This window comes from Pinus tabuliformis, chromosome 9, assembly GCF_031772625.1.
Source record: "Pinus tabuliformis cultivar Carrire ecotype Pingquan chromosome 9, CPIR1, whole genome shotgun sequence".
NCBI lineage: Eukaryota > Viridiplantae > Streptophyta > Pinopsida > Pinales > Pinaceae > Pinus > Pinus tabuliformis.
Window position 1 is genome coordinate 142,658,124 of NC_142307.1, and position 18,038 is coordinate 142,676,161.

Genomic DNA, 18,038 nt, shown 5'->3' on the forward strand with positions numbered 1-18,038 from the left:
AAACTATAAGATAATGGAAACCGGGCCATCGTACCGGATGGGACTCCTACACCAAATGGTGTGAGGTCTAGTTGGGACTTCATACCGGGGAGATCCCTTGAATGTTGGTGAGTCTAGCACCGTCAACATTTTTGGCACTAGAAGGAGGGTCGCTAGTTGTTTATGGCTGAATTTCCTCTCAACCCCACGTATCCATCATCTAGTCAAGGCAGTAACACAAACTCCCTCTCTCCCATGCGCAAATCTGAAGTTGGTTACTCCTCACCTCCTAGACCTAAACAAGAAATTTCATATCATCACCTTTGCTCTATCTGTCCCATCACCCATCAATTTGCCAAAGTTGTTGGACTGATCCCAGGAGTACACACTCTTCCCTCTTCGCAGAGGAAGCAAAAGACTACACCCATAGGAGTGGTAGTCTCGTCTGTTGAAGAAGTAATCCTCACCACTCTTGAAGAGATGGCAGAAGTTGTTGAGAACGAGGAGGAACCTCTAGTTTTCTAACAAGGTGAAGAAGTTAACAACACACTCTTGGGCTTAGGTTCTGGCGGAGGCAGTGGAGAGGAAGGCGGTGGAGGCGACGGAGGGGAAGGCGGAGGCGGAGATGAACCAACTTATTTGGAGGTTGAACCGTCTGATTCAGAAGAAGAGGAGTACAAAGAAGAGGACAACATGGCTAATCAAAATCTAGAATGGATTACACATGGCCCATTAGCACTCCATGGTGCCTTGCACAAGATGCCAAGGCACATAAAGAAGTCGTTAATGAAGTATGACCCTAACAGAGCAGTGAAGGTAGAATACCATCTAGATATGTTCTACCTACATCTGCAGAAACTTGAGGTACATTATGATGATGTTGCATGTAGATTGTTTCCATGTACCTTGGATGGCAGAGCAGTTGTATGGTACCACAGCCTTCTTGTCAACTCCATTCATAACGGGGGATGTTCAAAAGAATTTTCCTTGAGAAATTTGTTGATGACAAAAACCCTGCCATGTTGTTGAAAGAATTGGGTAGTCTTAAGATGGAGCCGAAAGAGAAAGTGAAAGACTTTAACAGGAGGTTGTATCACGAACAAGTTTACTACAGACACTAAACCTAATGACTCCATCACAGTCGACTACTACACATCCGCACTGCCAACCAGCATTTCACAGTTCGTCAAGCGAGATGTGAAACCAACACTTTCCGAAAATTGCCAAGAAGCAATTAATGTGGAGAAAGACCTACGCACGATTGGAGTCATTGTAGATGATGAACCAGTGAAGGACTCCAAAGACGTGGGCAGGAGGTCTCACATTGTTGTGAGTAAGGTAAAGGAAAAGGAAACAAGTGAAATTGAGACCCTTACTCATCTCCTCAAGTCCTTGACAACTAAAGTAGTAGAACTCAAGCAACGGACATCTAAGACAACAGTAAGCAGCAAACCTTCCAGTTTTGTGCGTAGAAATAATGTGACATCAGGTAGCAGCAGTAGTCACCCGGCTAAATCTACATGAAATTCAAATGTTTTTTTCCAAACGAACCTGTTTGGGAAGGATAACTTCTATGAATTCCACCAAGCACGGCATTCAAAGAAGACCTGTGCAAATTGGAACTGAGTTATGGGCTTCGTGGCTTCAAGGGTGAACGATCATTTTAATGTGAGCGAGCAGGTTCAACTAGAAGATGAAGATGATGAAGAAGATGTTGCATTTGATGAAGCTCCAAGTTTTGGGCACGTGGTTAACATGTATCAATGTCTAAACGCTGCCTAGACGAAAACAACCACTGAGAAGGTGCCCCCAAAACAGAACGATCGATACAACTTGAGAGGTCAAGGAGATCCTACTGTGATTGAGATACTGAAAGAGAAATTCAAGAAAATGTTCAAAAAAATTTATCCGTCGACATCCTCAACACAGAAAACACAGAGCAAGTCCGAGAAGACAGCTCCAACGAAAGATACATCCATGAGCAGTTCACTTCAAAACACTCCACCAAACAGTACAAACACAAGTCTTCCCTTGGACAAATTGGTGAGTCTTCCCTCTTTGGACTATAATAATGTTGAAGACATGAAGAAGACTCATGCGAACATCTCTTTGTACAAACTCACCAAACTCATGGGTCAGCAGGATATTCTTTTGCGCGCACTGGGCAAACCTCCACAGAAAATGTTTCCTCTTCCAACAAGGGACCAAGTAAGTCACCCGGATCACACGCATTTGTACTCTATGTGCTTCGCATGGAAGAAGTGAACTTTCTTTTCCCACCATTTTTGTTATCATTTGAAATATTCAACTCCAATGTCCACAACTGTTTGATTGACTCTGGCGCATCAGTCAATGTCATTCCACTCTCCATTGCTAAACAGATCAATGTGCAACAGAGCAGTACAGTCGTGCAAATCATCCAAATCGGCCGACGAGTTCGCTAGTGCATCAACATTGTGATCGTGGACATCCCTGAAGCATATGGCTCACTGCTCAGCAAAGATTGGTCCAGCAAGTTGCAAGGATATTTTGCTATAGACTGGTCACACTTATGGCTTCCGTACCAAGACAGAAACAACCAGATTCGAGTGTTGTCCGAGAGGTATATGAAACACAATGTTACTCCCTTGGACGGTCAGAATGAACTGTTGGCTTTCGCAGAACTTCTATTCGAAAATTGCTTTCTGGATACGCAGTTGAGGTGCTATCTTGCACAGCCAAGCCCCACCCCACCAGATATAGAGTTGGGTCTCCTTCCTTGCCCAACTGGTGAAAATGAAACTTGTACAGTACTTTGTAACAGTAGTAGTAGTAGTGTTAGCAGTACTAGTGCGACAAGTGGTCTTTGTACAGATGACTTCTGGACTTTGTATTTTAATGGATCCAAAGCACAGGAAGGATCTGGAGCAGGGTTTGTTTTGATCGACCCAAGGAAGAGAAAACACTTAGTCTCAATCCATTTGGAGTTCGAGTGCACAAACAACACTGTTGAATATGAAGTACTCATCTTGGATTTGCACAAAGCCCTCAGCCTCAATGTTATTATGCTAAAAGTGGTAGGTGATTCAGAGATTGTGGTATGGCGGGTATGTAACACCATAACACTTTTATGTGTTGAATAGCAAGAGCTAAGGAAAATATCTAATATAATGGAAATCGTTGCATCGTACAGAATGGGACTCCTACACCAAACGGTGTAAGGTCTATTTGGGACTTCATACCAGGGAGATCCCTTGAATGTTGGCGGGTCTAGCACCGTCAACAAAACCTTTTGGCCAAAAGTTCCATGGAGTGGCATCAATTTTTATGTTAGATAAAAGAAACTCATTTACAGCTTTTGTTAGGATATGTGGAACCATGTGCACCTAGAACCCTGTGGAACTTCAAGTTATCATAACTTCTAATCCCTTGGGATTATCTCAGAGTGTCATATAAACTCAACAACAAACTCCCCCTAAACTTGTATACTTGACATCAATGACTAGACTTTGACATCAATGACAACAGTTTGCACAACAGGGTAAAATAATGAAAGTTAAATATCTAAAAATAAAATCCACAGAAGAATGGTTTAAACTCAAAAGGAGATGTCACCAAAGAGGTTCAATTGTTTAGAAAGCTTTAGTGATGGCATTTCCCATTAATTGATAATTGGTTCAAATGGAAAGTCGAAAAGGGAAATAAAGAGTCAAGGAAGACTCGTCTTTCAATTCTAAAGGAAACTTTAGGCTTTCTAAAGATCTTCTTTACATACAAAGAGATATTTTAGCTTGGAGGATGTTGCAAGTGCTATTGAGAGGAACAATGCATCTCAAGGATTGAAATCAAGATAAGTATCGTAGCGTCGAGCGAATAATAGTTTCAATTTTTGAAGGTATTGAATCATTGTGCTATAAAATCATCTAACCAAGAAGATATATCAAATGGTCAATAGATCAATATAAAGAAGAGTACACAACAAAATTGACACTTCAACCAAATGAAAGTAGTCCTCAAGTAGAGGTGAAAGAGTCCATAAATTTTTAAGTGACGTTTACATTTACATTCCTTGATCATCATCTTTTCTATTAACATAGCATGCTCCACATCTAATCTTCAATGAAATCGATGGCCAAAAACAATGGACAAATGGACAAATGATAAAAAATCCAAAAGTGAATTATTAGATGTTAACATGCATTGCTACCAAGCCACTCATTGAACTTAACAAACAAAAAACATGACATGATTTTGAACATCCACACATGTTCTAGCAACTAAAGATTCTCCATTCTCTATGTCATAACTTAATGTAACATAGAATCTAGATATACAACTCTACATAATACCATGTAACATTCACAATTATTATACTAAACATAAAATTTATATTTATTCATTTTAAAAATCATAAAAGAAAAATAATTTAAAAATTTCTCACAAACACAATGTAAAAAATATAAACTCCAAATAATATTTACATTTACATTTACATTTACTTTTTTTTTTTAAATCAAACCAAATATTTCAAAAAATAATTCACTTTAAAACATTAATTCCAAATTCTATTTTATATCTATATTTTAAAATTTTATATTTATACACTCCAAATACCATTTTAGATTTATTTTTTAAATTGTTAAAATTTTGCCTTTGAAATGAAATTTTTAATGTAATTTTAAAAAATAACCCCCTTCATACTTTATAAATTGACTTTGAATAATATCTTATTAAAATTTATTATTTCACTTCATACTTTATAAATTGACTTTGAATAATATCTTATTAAAATTTATTATTTCACATCAAATCAAACTAAATGAAATTTAATTATTATTTTAAATTAAATTAAACAAACTCATAATATAAATATAAAAATTTATAATTATGAAAAAAAATAAAAATAAAAATTTATAATTATCAAAAAAATAAAAATCAAACCAAGCCATTGAAAAAAAATCAGTAAAACATCAAACCTAAATACTATCTTTACATTTATATTTTTAAACGACATCTTTAATGTAAGGTTTCATATATAAGATTTGAATGATATCTTATTAAAAATTATTGTTTCACATGCGAAATATCTAAAATAAAATGAAGTTTAATTATTAATTTAAATATGAAGTTTAATTATTAATTTAAATTAAATTTTAAAAAAATTATAATTAGAAACCAAATTAATTTTTATAATAAAAAAACTTAAATATAAATTTAAAAATTCAATTTTAATGATCAAATAATTTATCATTATTATCATTAAAATTGATTTTTTTTATGAGTAATTTTCATTAAAATAAATAACTTGAAAAACAAAAATACATACATGTTTATAATCTATTTTTATTTTTAATTAAAAATTAAAATGTAAAAACATACATCTTTATAATTTATTTTTATTTTTAATTAAAAATTACAATGTAAAAACATAAATTATAATGGTATTTTCAAGTGGAATTATAATGACATTTTGAGTATATTTTAAGTGGATTTATAAAAGCATTTTGAGTATATCTCAAATAGTTGGGAGAGTTTTAATGATAACTCTTCACCCAAATTCATGTATCATTAACATGATTGTATAATTATCCTGAAACATATTATACTATGTATGTTTTCTTTAAATTAAGGAGAAAGAGAGAAATCTATTTTTTTAAAAATTAATAATAATAATAAATAAATAATAATGGTTCATAATGTTTATAAATAGTTTTCCCATATTTATAAATAGGTTTCCAGATATGTATGTCTTTTTTAAATTAAGGAGAAAGAGAGAAATCTACTTTAAAAAAAATAATAGTAATAATAAATAAATAATAATGATTTGTAATGTTTATAAATAGTTTTCCGATAAACCACATTAAAGAGTTTTAGAAAGTGTACCTCATGATAAACTTGGCATTTTCAGGTGGAATTATAATGACATTTTGAGTATATCTCAAGTGGATTTATAAAAGCATTTTGCATATATCTCAAATAGTTGGAAGGGTTTTAACGATAACTTTCTCACCCAAATTCATGTATCATTAACATGATTGTATAATTATCCTTAAATATATTGTAATATGTATATCTTCTTTAAATTAAGGAGAAAGAGAGAAATCTACTTTTAAAAAAATTAATAGTAATAATAAATAAATAATAATGGTTCATAATGTTTATAAATAGTTTTCTGATGTTTATAATTAGTTTTCTAGATAAACCACATTAAAGAGTTTTAGATCTAGTGTACCTGATGATGAACCACATTCTATTGGATCAAATCTAAAAATCTTTAATGTGGTTTATCTGCAAAACTAGGAGTTGTCCTTAGTGCAGCAACTTTGTGTTGTCCTTAGTGCGACTTTTTGGAGTTTCCGGTGCGGGAATCTTGCAGAAAAAATTGTGGTGAAACCTTGATTTGTTTTATTTAAACTTATTTTTTTACGATATATCCCAGTGCGGGAATCGGGGAGAAAAATTTGTGGTGAAATCTTGATTTGTTTTATTTAAACTAGTTTTTTTACGATATATATGGATTCAGCACCCTAAAGAACCCCTACGGCACTTCTATTGTGCAAGGGTTACCTATTAAACTTGTGATTTCAATGAAATTCCTATCAGATTTTAGAGAAATTAAACTGTAGTTTTTTTACGATATATATGGATTCAGCACCCTAAAGAACCCCTACGGCACTTCTATTGTGCAAGGGTTACCTATTAAACTTGTGATTTCAATGAAATTCCTATCAGATTTTAGAGAAATTAAACTGGAAAAATCCACCGGAAAGCTTCCAAAAAGTCGCACTAAAGACAACTCGATTTATAAATAAATAACATTTTATATTTCTTAAAATAATAAGCTAGCAATGTAAAACATAATGGCAGTCTAGTAGTTTGAATTTGAATAACATTTTTTCTCTTTTTTTTAATATAATATTCCACATTTTCTACAATAATGAAATTGAGCCAAGAGGTTCAAGGCTCATTCTATAGCCCACTGTGAAGGCAATGTGTAAGTATGTCCGTGCTCATTGAGCCAAGAGGCTCATTCTATAGCCCACTATGAAGGCAATGTGTAAGTATGTTCTTGCTCATTGAGCTGAGAGGCTCATTCTGTGAGGCTCATTCTATAGCCCACAGTGAAGGCAATGTGTAAATATGTTCGTGCTCATTGAGCCAAGAGGCTCATTCTATAGTCCACTGTGAAGGCAATGTGTAAGTATGTTCGTGCTCATTGAGCCGAGAGGCTCTTCTATAGCCCACTGTGAAGACAATATGTAAGTATGTTTGTGCTTATTGAGCCGAGTGAAGGGTATGTGTAAATATGTTTGTGCTCAACTTAGAGTTAATATGTGTCCCTCTTAGAATAATAAAAAAAAAAAAATATTCTCTAAATAGAAAATCAATGTCAGTGATGTATGTTGAGCCGAGTGAAGGGTCTGTGTAAGTATGTTTGTGCTCAACTTGGAGTTAATATGTATCCCTCTTAGAATAAAAAAAAGGTATGTGTAAGTATGTTTGTGCTCAACTTGGAGTTAATATGTGTCCCTCTTAGAATAAAAAATAATAATATTCTATAAATAGAAAATCAATGTCAGTGACAATAAAAAAAAAAAAAAAAAAAAAAAAATTATTATATATATATATATATATATATATGTTATCCATGTTGAATTAGTTGTTAATATGACTTAATTTCTTGTAAAGTAATTAGAAGAAAAAAAAATGTGAGTAAGATATTTAAACCTTATACTATTCAAAAATATTTTAACAAGTTATTTAAATAAATTATTTGAAGATCTATGTCAACCAACTTATGTGAATATCAACTTCGACTTCATAAAAATATGTTAAAATTAAATATTTTAATGTTGTATAAAGTACGAATAAAATACTTACAAATATATATCATTCAAGAATACAAATTTAACCAATAAAAAACTACATGTTTTCTTTTACTCTAAAATAAATTTAAACTAAGTTTAAGCTGAAGAAATTTGATCTTATTTTCTTTTACTCCTCTAAAATAACCGAATCTCTAGAATCATATTAGATCCATGCTTCAAATAGATCTATGTTGATGTTAACATGTTAACACTTCAACCAAGACGCTCTTAGAAAAACATTGAAACAAGAGTAAAAATGTGTTCCTCACATGTTGATGTCAACATGTTAACACTTCAACCAAGACGCTCTTAGAAAAATATTGAAACAAGAGTAAAAATGTGTTCCTCAAATATAAAGAAGACGGTTGTGGATGAACCTTGGACAGACAAGTAACCCAAGCAAACGGTTTCTCGACTAAACCTCTAAAGAGCTAGGTCACATGGTCTAAAAACACAAGATTCACTCAATGAAACTAAAGAGACAGTACCTTAACCAAAAGAAATCAAAACAAGCTGATGGGAGAGAGGAAACAACATGGGATAAACAAGACTGGTGGATTCAGGAGGTAAAGTAGTAAAAACAACTTTATAGGAATCATCGCAGGTGTTACATTGACAACTAGAGACGTCGTAGCAGGTGTTACACTATCAACTAGAGACGTTGTCACAGGTGTTACACTGTCAAACAGAGACTAGTCACTAAAGTACACCAGTTTTTAGAGACGGTCTGATTTCAGGAACGGTTGCAGGAATTAAACTAGAAACCTGAGACGAAAGCCAAATAGTCACAGGTACAAAGCTAGAACATCAGCGACGTCGTCGCGACTGTTAGGCTATCTTCAGCAACGATCTTACTTAAGAAAAAGACACCAGATAATCTTTCCAAGCAATAAGGGGAATCCCCAAATTGACCCAGATAACCCCAAAAATTGATTGTTTAACCCCAAAATTCAAGAGACACTAAATCAAAAGACAAATAAGAAGAAAACATACAAAAGGCCGCTCCCCAGTGGAGTCGCCAACTTATTGATAAAGGAAAGTGTTCCCTCTGTGGACAGAGGCAACCCCTCTAGCCCTAGAGTGGGTATAGTCACAGCAAAGACAAAACAACAATCAATTCCATTAAATAGTCATCGTTGGAGGCCTACCTCAAACCGGTGGTTGATGAAGTTTCCATTGTGCTACTCCAGTTTCCATTTCTTTCTCCTCAATGAGCAATCAACTTGAAACACCACAAGAAAACAATAGAGCACATAACCGAGAAAAATAATGATCTATTTACTTGTAAAGTCAAGGAGTCATAAGGTATCAAGTAGATTATACACAAGATATAGGAAATCGTCACTGCTTGTATTAAAAATGAAACAAGAGAAAACTTACAACCATGCCTTGACGTGACAAGTCTTCTCGGAGGGTCTAGTCGTATGTTTCTTCAAGCATTCACTCTTAAGAATGAGTCTCCTAATAGGACAAATAGCTCTCTCTCTTTATCAAGCCCTCATGCAAAGCTAAAATACTCCGCAACCTCTTATCAAACTATTAGCAATTCCACACTTGTCACACTCACACCAAAGCTATCCACTTTGCTTCAAACCAAACTCAAAACTAGCAGCTCCCCAGTAAAGAACTAAAGAACTAATTGATCATAGCAATGGTGAGTGATTTTATAGGAGGAGGAGTCTCCATGAAATGAGGGAGAGGGAGATTATTCTCAAGGGAGGTTGAATAAGAGGCAGAACCACCATCCCAGAGGAGGAAAGGCAACCCAACCTGACCCAACAACTAGCTCTAGAAACATCTAGAAGGCCGATTGTTTGAACTAATTCGCCTAATCTGGATTGTCGCAGGTCATGAACTAGGTATTAGCGACGACATTGCAAGGGAGCAATGCATTCAGACCAATCGTCGCAACAAGAATCTGGAAGACTTGTGCCGAGCCCTATAATTTGACCATCGCAAGAAACAAGTGTACACCTGCGACAACGTCGCAACAATATAGTTCATGATAGGGAATCGTCGTGGATTTTAATGATTTACTCACGACGATATAGAAACTTAGGCAAACAGGGTCAATCTTCAGCATTAGAGAGCACTTTCTTAATCTTCTTGCATAAGTGGGAAGATATGGACATGTTTATCTGATACATGACACAGCAGAGGGACTGAGATGAGGATAGTGACAAATTACTTTGTAACACTTAGTAATGGTTTCTCTAGTGGTTGGACTCCTCAGAGGTGTCAAAACTTTCTTCCCAGTAATGGTTTCTCTAGTGGTTGGACTCCTCAGAGGTGTCAAAACTTTCTTCCCTTCTATTAAATCCTCCACCTGTTTCTCCTATTATTCGTAGGTGTGGAACCCAAAAAAAAAATTAAACAGTCCCAGTGGTGAAACAATGGTAAATTGTTTGGTATTATTAAGGAATGAGGGTGCTTGAATTTATGTTAACTATTTTTTTTTCTCTTCTCTTAACCACAAAAAACTTCAAAAGGACCTCCTACTAATCAATTGACTATTACAAGCTCCTAATTTCAAACAATATTTCATGCAATTAGATGTGGAAATTAGGAAGAAGGGTCTCACTTGCTTCTTGTGAGAGAAAATTTGGGTGTTCATGAAGGTTTGAGGTAATATCATATCACTATGACACCTTTTTTTTCCTCCAAACTCTTTGTGTAGCTCCTCTCGACCCTCTTGTAGAAATTATAGGCTTGCCTGTAGCTTTCTCATGTAGGACTAACAGATTGTGTTTGAAACTCCTCGATGGCACCCTAGGCAATAGCTTGTTCTTCCTCTACCTATTTTTGGAATGAGTGATGTTGCAAATGAAGTTGATGGTGCAAATGAAGTCGATCCAACACATAATATCATCTTTCGGTGAAAATCTTGGAGTGCTTTAGTGACTTGGCATTAACTTGAGTTTCCTCTTGTGGACTGTTGTCCCTGCTGACTGTAATAATTTCTCTCCTTGTAATCATCATATTCCCCACTTTGAATTATTCACATTTCATGTTTGTTTAAGTAGATTGAAGTCTTACTAGTCAAGGGTGGCCAAGTTTACTGGCCACCTTCAACCTATAAAACCTTCTCTCATGTGCATTGAAAATAGTTTTTTTACCTTAATGTGCTCAATAGGAGAGGTGAAGAACAAATGCATTCCTGTGCCTACCAAATGTCGAGTTGTCGTAGATGCATGCATGTTGTTGTTGGGATTCATATCATGATGGGTTGAAGGAGAGGCATGCATGCTTCTAATGAGTTGATGATTGATGCATGCTTCTCTCGAGGTGATACTTTTCTTTACTTTCTTTTGCACAAGTCTTCATAGCTTGATGATTCTTTGACTAATAAGGTTGTTGTGTGCAAGATTCTTTCTAGTGTTCAATCTTCTACTGGTGGAGTGGATGGATTGCTTCCTAAGGGAGGTGTGCCCCTTCTCAATCTTCAGAAATGGCTTCATGATGCTCAAGGTGGCTAGATCTTCTGCTATGTGAGTGAAAAAAGGATTGATGTTGAGTTATATTGTAACTATGCAGGCTGCTATAGGAGGAATCATGTAATTCCTCTTCAAGACCTCATTACTGCATGTGGGATTGATTGAAATTATTAGGAGCTATAAGGATAGGGTTAAAATCATCAAGGGGTGCTATATGTGGTGGAAACATTGATGACAAAGTTTTTTTTTCTAATTTTTTCATGTAAGGCATAATGAAATTTGAAGATGAATTTTGGTTAGATGGAGTGGATGAGTGATAAAAGTGGTGTTGGGGGCCTATCTCAATCTTCCCTAAAGAAGAAATGAGCTTTTGATCCCTTTCTCCAATTTAATCTGCCTCATGTAGCTTCTTCTCAGCCATCCTGTAGCAATTCAAACCCTCTTGTAGCATTTCAGGACAACCTCTTATAACAAAATTGATTTATGCATATCTCTCAAACTGTAAACTAGATTGACCTGAAATTTTGGGAGATTTTGCCATCATCCTTATGCACCCCACTAAAAAAAATCTTGGCCAATATCGAGAAAAAATAAAAATGGTTGCAGGTGATAAAGGTCAATTTCTCGAAAAGTGTGCACCAGAATTTGCTGAAATTTCTTGAGCATGTTACCATCATCCATATTCATCTCCCAAAATAGATCAACAAATGAATGCACAGTTTTCAAGATATGATAAAAATAATTTTATGCTCTATGCATTTTGGCTTCCTGTAGCAAACAAATCCCTCTTGTAGCATTTTAGGACAACTAGGAAAATGCATGAGAAAGGCTTGGAAATGATAGGTGGATGTTGAAAATGGATGAGGGTGATGGATTGACATATCTTTGGTCCTTCTAGAGTATTTGAGAAAAGGAGGAAAAAGTCCAAGTTTGACTTCCTTTGACTACAATTTTGACCAACTTCTTGTTTTTGTTGTTTGCACAGGTTGGAGAGAACCTCCATTCATTAGAGAGAGATACATGGAGAAAAGATTTGTTTTCATTGTTTCATTCTTTTTTCTTTTAATCCTACTAGCTACCTCAATGAGGTTTTCTAGCGCTCCAAAGGAGGTTTTCACCTAGGATATTTTTTCTTTTCTTTTATTTGTTTCTCTTTTTTTCCAACTCATTGACTGCCTCATGGAGGTTTTCAATCAATGAGCCAATATCAAGCGTCTCAAATGAGGTTTTCACCTGAGATTTTACTTTTTCCTCTTATTTTTTCTATCCTACTATACTTGAAAAAAACAAAATTATTTTCAAGTGTATGAATATTTCGTTAGATCCATGTTTCAAATGTAAATGGAAATGGATCTATGCTGGTGTTAACATGTTCACACTTCAACCAAGACAAGCTCTTAGAAAAGCGTTGAAAAAAGAGTAAAAATGTGTTCCTCGAATAAGCAATGAAAAAAGAGTAAAAATGTGTTCCTCAAATATAAGATAGTGAACATTATGTTAATTTTCATTGCCACCAATCACAGAAAGACATCAAATTAAAAGAATAAATGTATGTCTTCAAAATTAGAAGTTAAACGTTCATTGACACCAAGCCAGCCTTAGAACTTGATCAGACAAATTACATGACATGATTTAACCCACAACGCCTGCGTCCGACCTCTTGCATTCGGGCTTTACTGTACTGGGAAAAAAATTTCTGTTACTGTACTGGGAAAAAAATTTCTGTTCTTCTAATTTTGAACCATTCGCAGAAGAAAAAAACATATAAATTTCACAATTTACAAGATAGGGGATACATATACAATAGTCATATCTCAAGGCCGATAGTCATGGCTAGATTTCAATTTAAATCTGTACATCGCCTGGGAAATACGTACACACATAATAGCTAATTTTACATGGTGAAAGGGGAAAAGGGAACTTTCAAATTACTCAGCTAAAACTTCAACATCTTGCTTGACAAAAATAGCCATTACTCCACCCTCCTTAGAGCGTTGAACTATCAATGCTGGCCACCTACGAAACAGGCACAGAGATGGAATTGGTCGAGAGAAATTGATGGGTTGAATTTCAAACGAAAAATTAATTGATAAAATAGTTAATCAAATCAGATCACTTACAGTGCATAACCATCAGGCTCGAATCCCCACAGCCTATGTTGGATGATGTGCTTGTGGCTGGTGGTTTGGCTGGCAGTTCAACGGCCTTCTGAATAACATAATGTGTGGCTCAGGGTGCTGGTGGTTTTGCTCGTAATTCAAAGGCCTTCTGAATAACATAATGTGTGGTTCAGAGCAGTGAATAGCATAGTGCACCCACCCACGAGACTGCTGAACCCCGATTCCTCGCCATTCATTCTGATCAAATAACCAATTTAACACAAAATAATTCAAACCCACCCTTGAAAGAGGTAAAACCTATCAATGGTGTCATAAAATAGAAGCAGAGCTATTCCTGTGACAAATAAACAGTAAAGAAAATGGCAATTTTTAGAAGCCAAAAAGGAAAAAAAAAAAAAAGAGACTTTACAATTGAAGGTGATCTTAGCCCAGGGCAGTAGAGACCTATCTCTGTGCATGTATATACATAGTGCTAATAAACTAAAGTAGAAAATTTGAATCTTTAACCGCTGGCCTTTTTTAATCCATCTCGATGCTTATTATATCCAAGGCTATAATGGATCTATGCTAAGCTCAGGTTGAAAAAATGGATGACCAAAACATCTACTAGTTACATAGACCTAGTATGTGACTTTGCAGAAGTATGAAATTAAATATTAATTTCCAATGAACTTGGGTCCAATTAGAACACCCTCTGCCCCCATCCTTTCCCCTGCCCGTTCAGGTTGAGCACTGAAGCTTTGGGTCCAATTGGAACACCCTCTGCCCCATCCTTTCCCCTGCCTGTTCAGGTTGAGCACTGAAGCTTTACTTGGTGAAACTAACCTGCATTGAATTCCTTTTGACTAAAACTGCAAATTTTATATTATAAGTATGTCTAAGAATGTTGGCCCAGTAAGCATGGATCTAGTCTTGAAGATGTGGTCCAACAATTAGGTGAGGAGATTTGGTCCATCCAAAGCAAAACTATGTATGCCTAAGAGCTGCTCCAGGCAAGATTTCTTCAATTAGCATAATTTCTTCCGTTGAAAAAATGTTAGCACGGATCTAGATTTAGATTTGCATCCAATCAAAGTACTCAAACATAGAGTGTTCCTTATGTAGTGGTCTGAACCATAACATGAAATAATTAATATGAGAAAGTCAGCCGTTTCACCATGGATTTACTGAGGCCTCTTCTACACGGCAGCTATACAACACTAAATAAGAGAAATGTGTGGGGTATAACAACACTTCTAGCTTGTCAGGAAGGAGTCAGCGAAAGAACCAAACATGTGGAGATATTTGCTGTCATATAGTAGAAGCCTAGTGGGCATGTTGCCAAATCTCTAAGGGAACATGCCATTTTGGGATAATGGATTATCACTGACCCTTATTGCTGGCGTCCTAACATAAAGCTTTTCCTGGTACGTTAGCTAAAAATCAAGGTGCCTCTTTCTTAAATGGATATAGTATTTGTAAGAAATAAATTTTAAACTAGTATAGATCTATTTTAATTACGGATTTAATATTGAGTTGAGAGGGATTAAATTTCTTCCCATGTAAACATTTTTAGAGTGCAAAATACAATGTTGTTTTATAGCATATTCATTTTTTCCTATTATAGCCGACATTATAGTGCAAAATACAATGTGTTAATTTTCATTGTTTTGTAGCATATTCACTTTTTTCTATTATAGCTGACATTATTTTTCTATTTAGACGAACACTTACCCATCCCCTCATACTGAGCTGTAGAATAAGCCTCTCCCCCCAACAAGAGTCAAGATATATAACCATAGTAGCAAGATTTTATGGTACTGCTCTTTGCTGTACAGAAATTTGGCAATAGTACAAAATTGAATTTCATGTACGGTACAGTCAACCTGATTTTTAGTGCGTTTGATACTAATCAAGTTATTAAGGGCAAAAAGCAGCGGCTAAACCTCTCAAAAAAATTAAGAACGCTTAGAAAACTACAAAGATAAAAACTACATTGCAAAATTTTCGAGGAATGCATTATTTTTCCTGGTTTATTGTGCATTCCTAAGGCTGAAATTCTTCTAAAATATAGAACAAAATGCATAATTTCATATCTACGAGGGTGTACTTCCATATTGAAGCTGTACCATTTTTTTGTAATGAATTTTTCCCGTACCGAATTGTATTATCTTGCTACTATGTGTAAAACACCAGTTGGTCTTATCAGGACTAGGAAAAAGCAGTCATGCGAGGATCTTTGCTGTCTAGAATGGAGTAGAAGTCTCGTAGCATATTTCAATTCTTAGAGAAGAAATACCAGTAAACGCACACAGAAGCGCACTTACTTCAGCCATGCTCACAAAAAAACTGCCAAAGAAACCACTGGTGTTTGCAGATTATTTGGAGAATACTCTAGGTCATCCCGTCTGGGAATGTCTCAAGTGTGTCTTTGCCAGCAGATACTTCTAGATCCTTCCTCCGACCCACAACCTCCAAAATATAAAACCAATTGTAGAGCTTGAATCTGGCCATTCAGAATTCCCAAGTTGTAAAAACTACAAGGAAGTTGGAATTTAAACCAAGGACCCGAAGCCCCGGTGTACTGGCCACACCATGTTATTAAGCGCTTACAGGCTCTAGAATGAAACGAGGTACCTACTGTGCACATACGGAAAAGGTCCTATGGGCTAGGGCAGAAAGTGGTAACTGGGCTGTGCTGGAAGCAAGTCTAATAGAAGCTTCATCGTCCTAGAACATGGAAACGCTGGACAAACAAATAGATGTGCATCCAGGACAGGGTCTTTAATACTCTGTTTTTTTTCGTTTTAAGGTAATACAAACAGAAATAAGATGCTGAAAATACAAATGGTTTCTCCATATATGTATATGCACGATGAGCTTGACTTCGATGCCAAAAGCCAAAACACAGATCATCTAATATTGTTCCAAAACTGGAATTGGCCAAAATCCTAAGCTGATCACCCTGAATTAGGCAAACCCAATAACCTAAACCCTAAGTACCCAACAGATGCAACAAGTGATTTTTTTTTTTATGTTTGTTTATCCTTTACCCGAAATTCATTTCTCTCGACCCAAACAAAAAAAAGAAAGAAATCATACCCATTACAAGAAAGAGTATACTTCGTACACCACACATTAGAAAATAACGACATCAGAATCGCCCTTGCACATCGAATAAGAAGACCCGTTGCTTACCTCTGTCAGAAGGCGATTCTCGGGAAGTAGCCGGGCAACATCAGGCGGAAGCTCAACATGCCTGCACAGACACACAATCACGAGACAAAGCATTTACCCCACTGCAATTGAAATTAAAAGGATTTTTTAATCGAATTTGGCCCTCAAACCCTAGCGTCTAAAATCTAAAACCTCAAAGCATAAGCCATTAAAATCCTTTAAAAGGGAAATGTATCATACCTGTACTCATAGGTATCGGCGTAGTATATCTCAGAATACTCTATTTGATGCATTTTACAGGCCTGTAAAACAATAAGGAAAACAGGATCTAAACGAAATGCCTGTGGTTGTTAATTAAAGAAACTAAACGTATGAGAACTGCAACAAACCAACCTGCAAAAACTGAGTCCGCACAGAAGCAGAAAGCAATGAAAAACTAGAATATATAAGCACTTTAAAATTTAAAAATCCTTCGTGTATCAGATGAAACGCTGCAGTATAATTCTAAATGCTATTTGGTATTGAAGCATTGAGCGAATGACACGCCATATTTATAGTTTTAGTTTGATTTCTCATAAAGGAAGCGGCCTGCGAACTCTGTAACCGTTCTATTATTTTTGGAATTAGTGAAGGCTTGTGACCGTTGTCATGACTCACGAGGAGAGGTTTTTTGTTTTTTTCAAATATGATACCATCCGTGATGACTTGGTTAAAGTTTATGGTTAAATTGTTTTGCATTTGGTTACTACGAATATTTGGTAAGATAGAAGTTTATTATGAAATTTATGATTCAGAAAGGGTTAGTTAAATTTAATTTTTTAAATATTTGATATTGAATTATTAATTAGGAGTTTGTTAATTTAGAGATGTTATATTGTATGCGTAGAGTTTAGGGTATTAATAGGCTTTTTAACTTATTAATCTTATCAATATAGAATGGAAACAAAATCAAATAACACACAAACTAAAGGACTTATCCAGTGGATATTAGGTTTAAAGACAAGTTTTAGCGTAATTTTCAGTGAGATGTAGCCCACGATAGTAGCTATCTAAGAGCACTCACTTGAAGAGTAAATCTATGAGATGTGTGCTAACTGGGGTCACACATGAAGCCCTTATTTGACATGACACGGGTCTGTCACATTGGGTGGAGATAATTTTTTTATCTCCGCTCGCCCAGTCGCCCTTAGTGGCGGGGCGAGGGCATGCAAACCCTCCGCAAAAGGTCGTGCCCCCACGAGCGGCTAAGTAGCGGATAGGCGATTCCATGCAAACCCTCCGCCCAGGACCACGCCACCATGGGTCCGAGGTGAAAAAAATATAAATGAAAGAAAAAATTGTTTAAAAAAAATAAAAAATTTTAATTTTAATTTTAATTTTTTGTTTTTAAATAAAAAAAGTAGGGCTTAATATATATATATATATATATATATATATATATATATATATATATATGTATAATATGCATATTTCTTTTTAATTTGAAAAAGAAATATATATTT

At 35.4% G+C, this 18,038-nt stretch overlaps 2 protein-coding genes across 3 annotated transcripts in view; both read right to left on the reverse strand.

Moving 5' to 3' along the window:
- The window catches only part of LOC149147510 (cyclin-dependent kinases regulatory subunit 2-like), a 78,147-nt gene extending 61,131 nt beyond the window's left edge, over positions 1–17,016 (reverse strand). The window contains exon 1 of the mRNA XM_089438015.1: positions 16,960–17,016. The gene's annotated coding sequence lies outside the window, so the exon portion shown is untranslated. The remainder of the gene's footprint in view (positions 1–16,959) is intronic.
- Positions 13,010–17,064, reverse strand: LOC149147511 (cyclin-dependent kinases regulatory subunit 2-like). Of its 2 annotated transcripts, none has more exons than XM_089438021.1 (5): positions 16,930–17,064; positions 16,777–16,838; positions 16,558–16,618; positions 13,381–13,617; positions 13,010–13,276 (listed from the first exon to the last, which is right to left on the reverse strand). In XM_089438021.1, exons 2-4 carry the CDS (start codon positions 16,827–16,829, stop codon positions 13,414–13,416), a joined length of 318 nt encoding a protein of 105 aa, XP_089294147.1. In that variant the 5' UTR covers positions 16,830–16,838; positions 16,930–17,064; the 3' UTR covers positions 13,010–13,276; positions 13,381–13,413. The 2 variants fall into 2 exon arrangements, with proteins under 2 accessions (XP_089294147.1, XP_089294148.1); XM_089438022.1 differs by having other exon boundaries at positions 16,990–17,008.
- Between the last annotated feature and the right edge of the window lie 974 nt (positions 17,065–18,038).

Coding starts and splice junctions, on each gene's coding strand:
- LOC149147511 (XM_089438021.1), bottom strand. CDS start 16,829: ATGCATCAAATAGAGTATTCTGAGATATACTACGCCGATACCTATGAG. Junction 16,619..16,776: donor GCCGATACCTATGAGTACAG/GTATGATACATT, acceptor GTGTCTGTGCAG/GCATGTTGAGCTTCCGCCTG. Junction 13,618..16,557: donor AGAATCGCCTTCTGACAGAG/GTAAGCAACGGG, acceptor TTATTTGATCAG/AATGAATGGCGAGGAATCGG.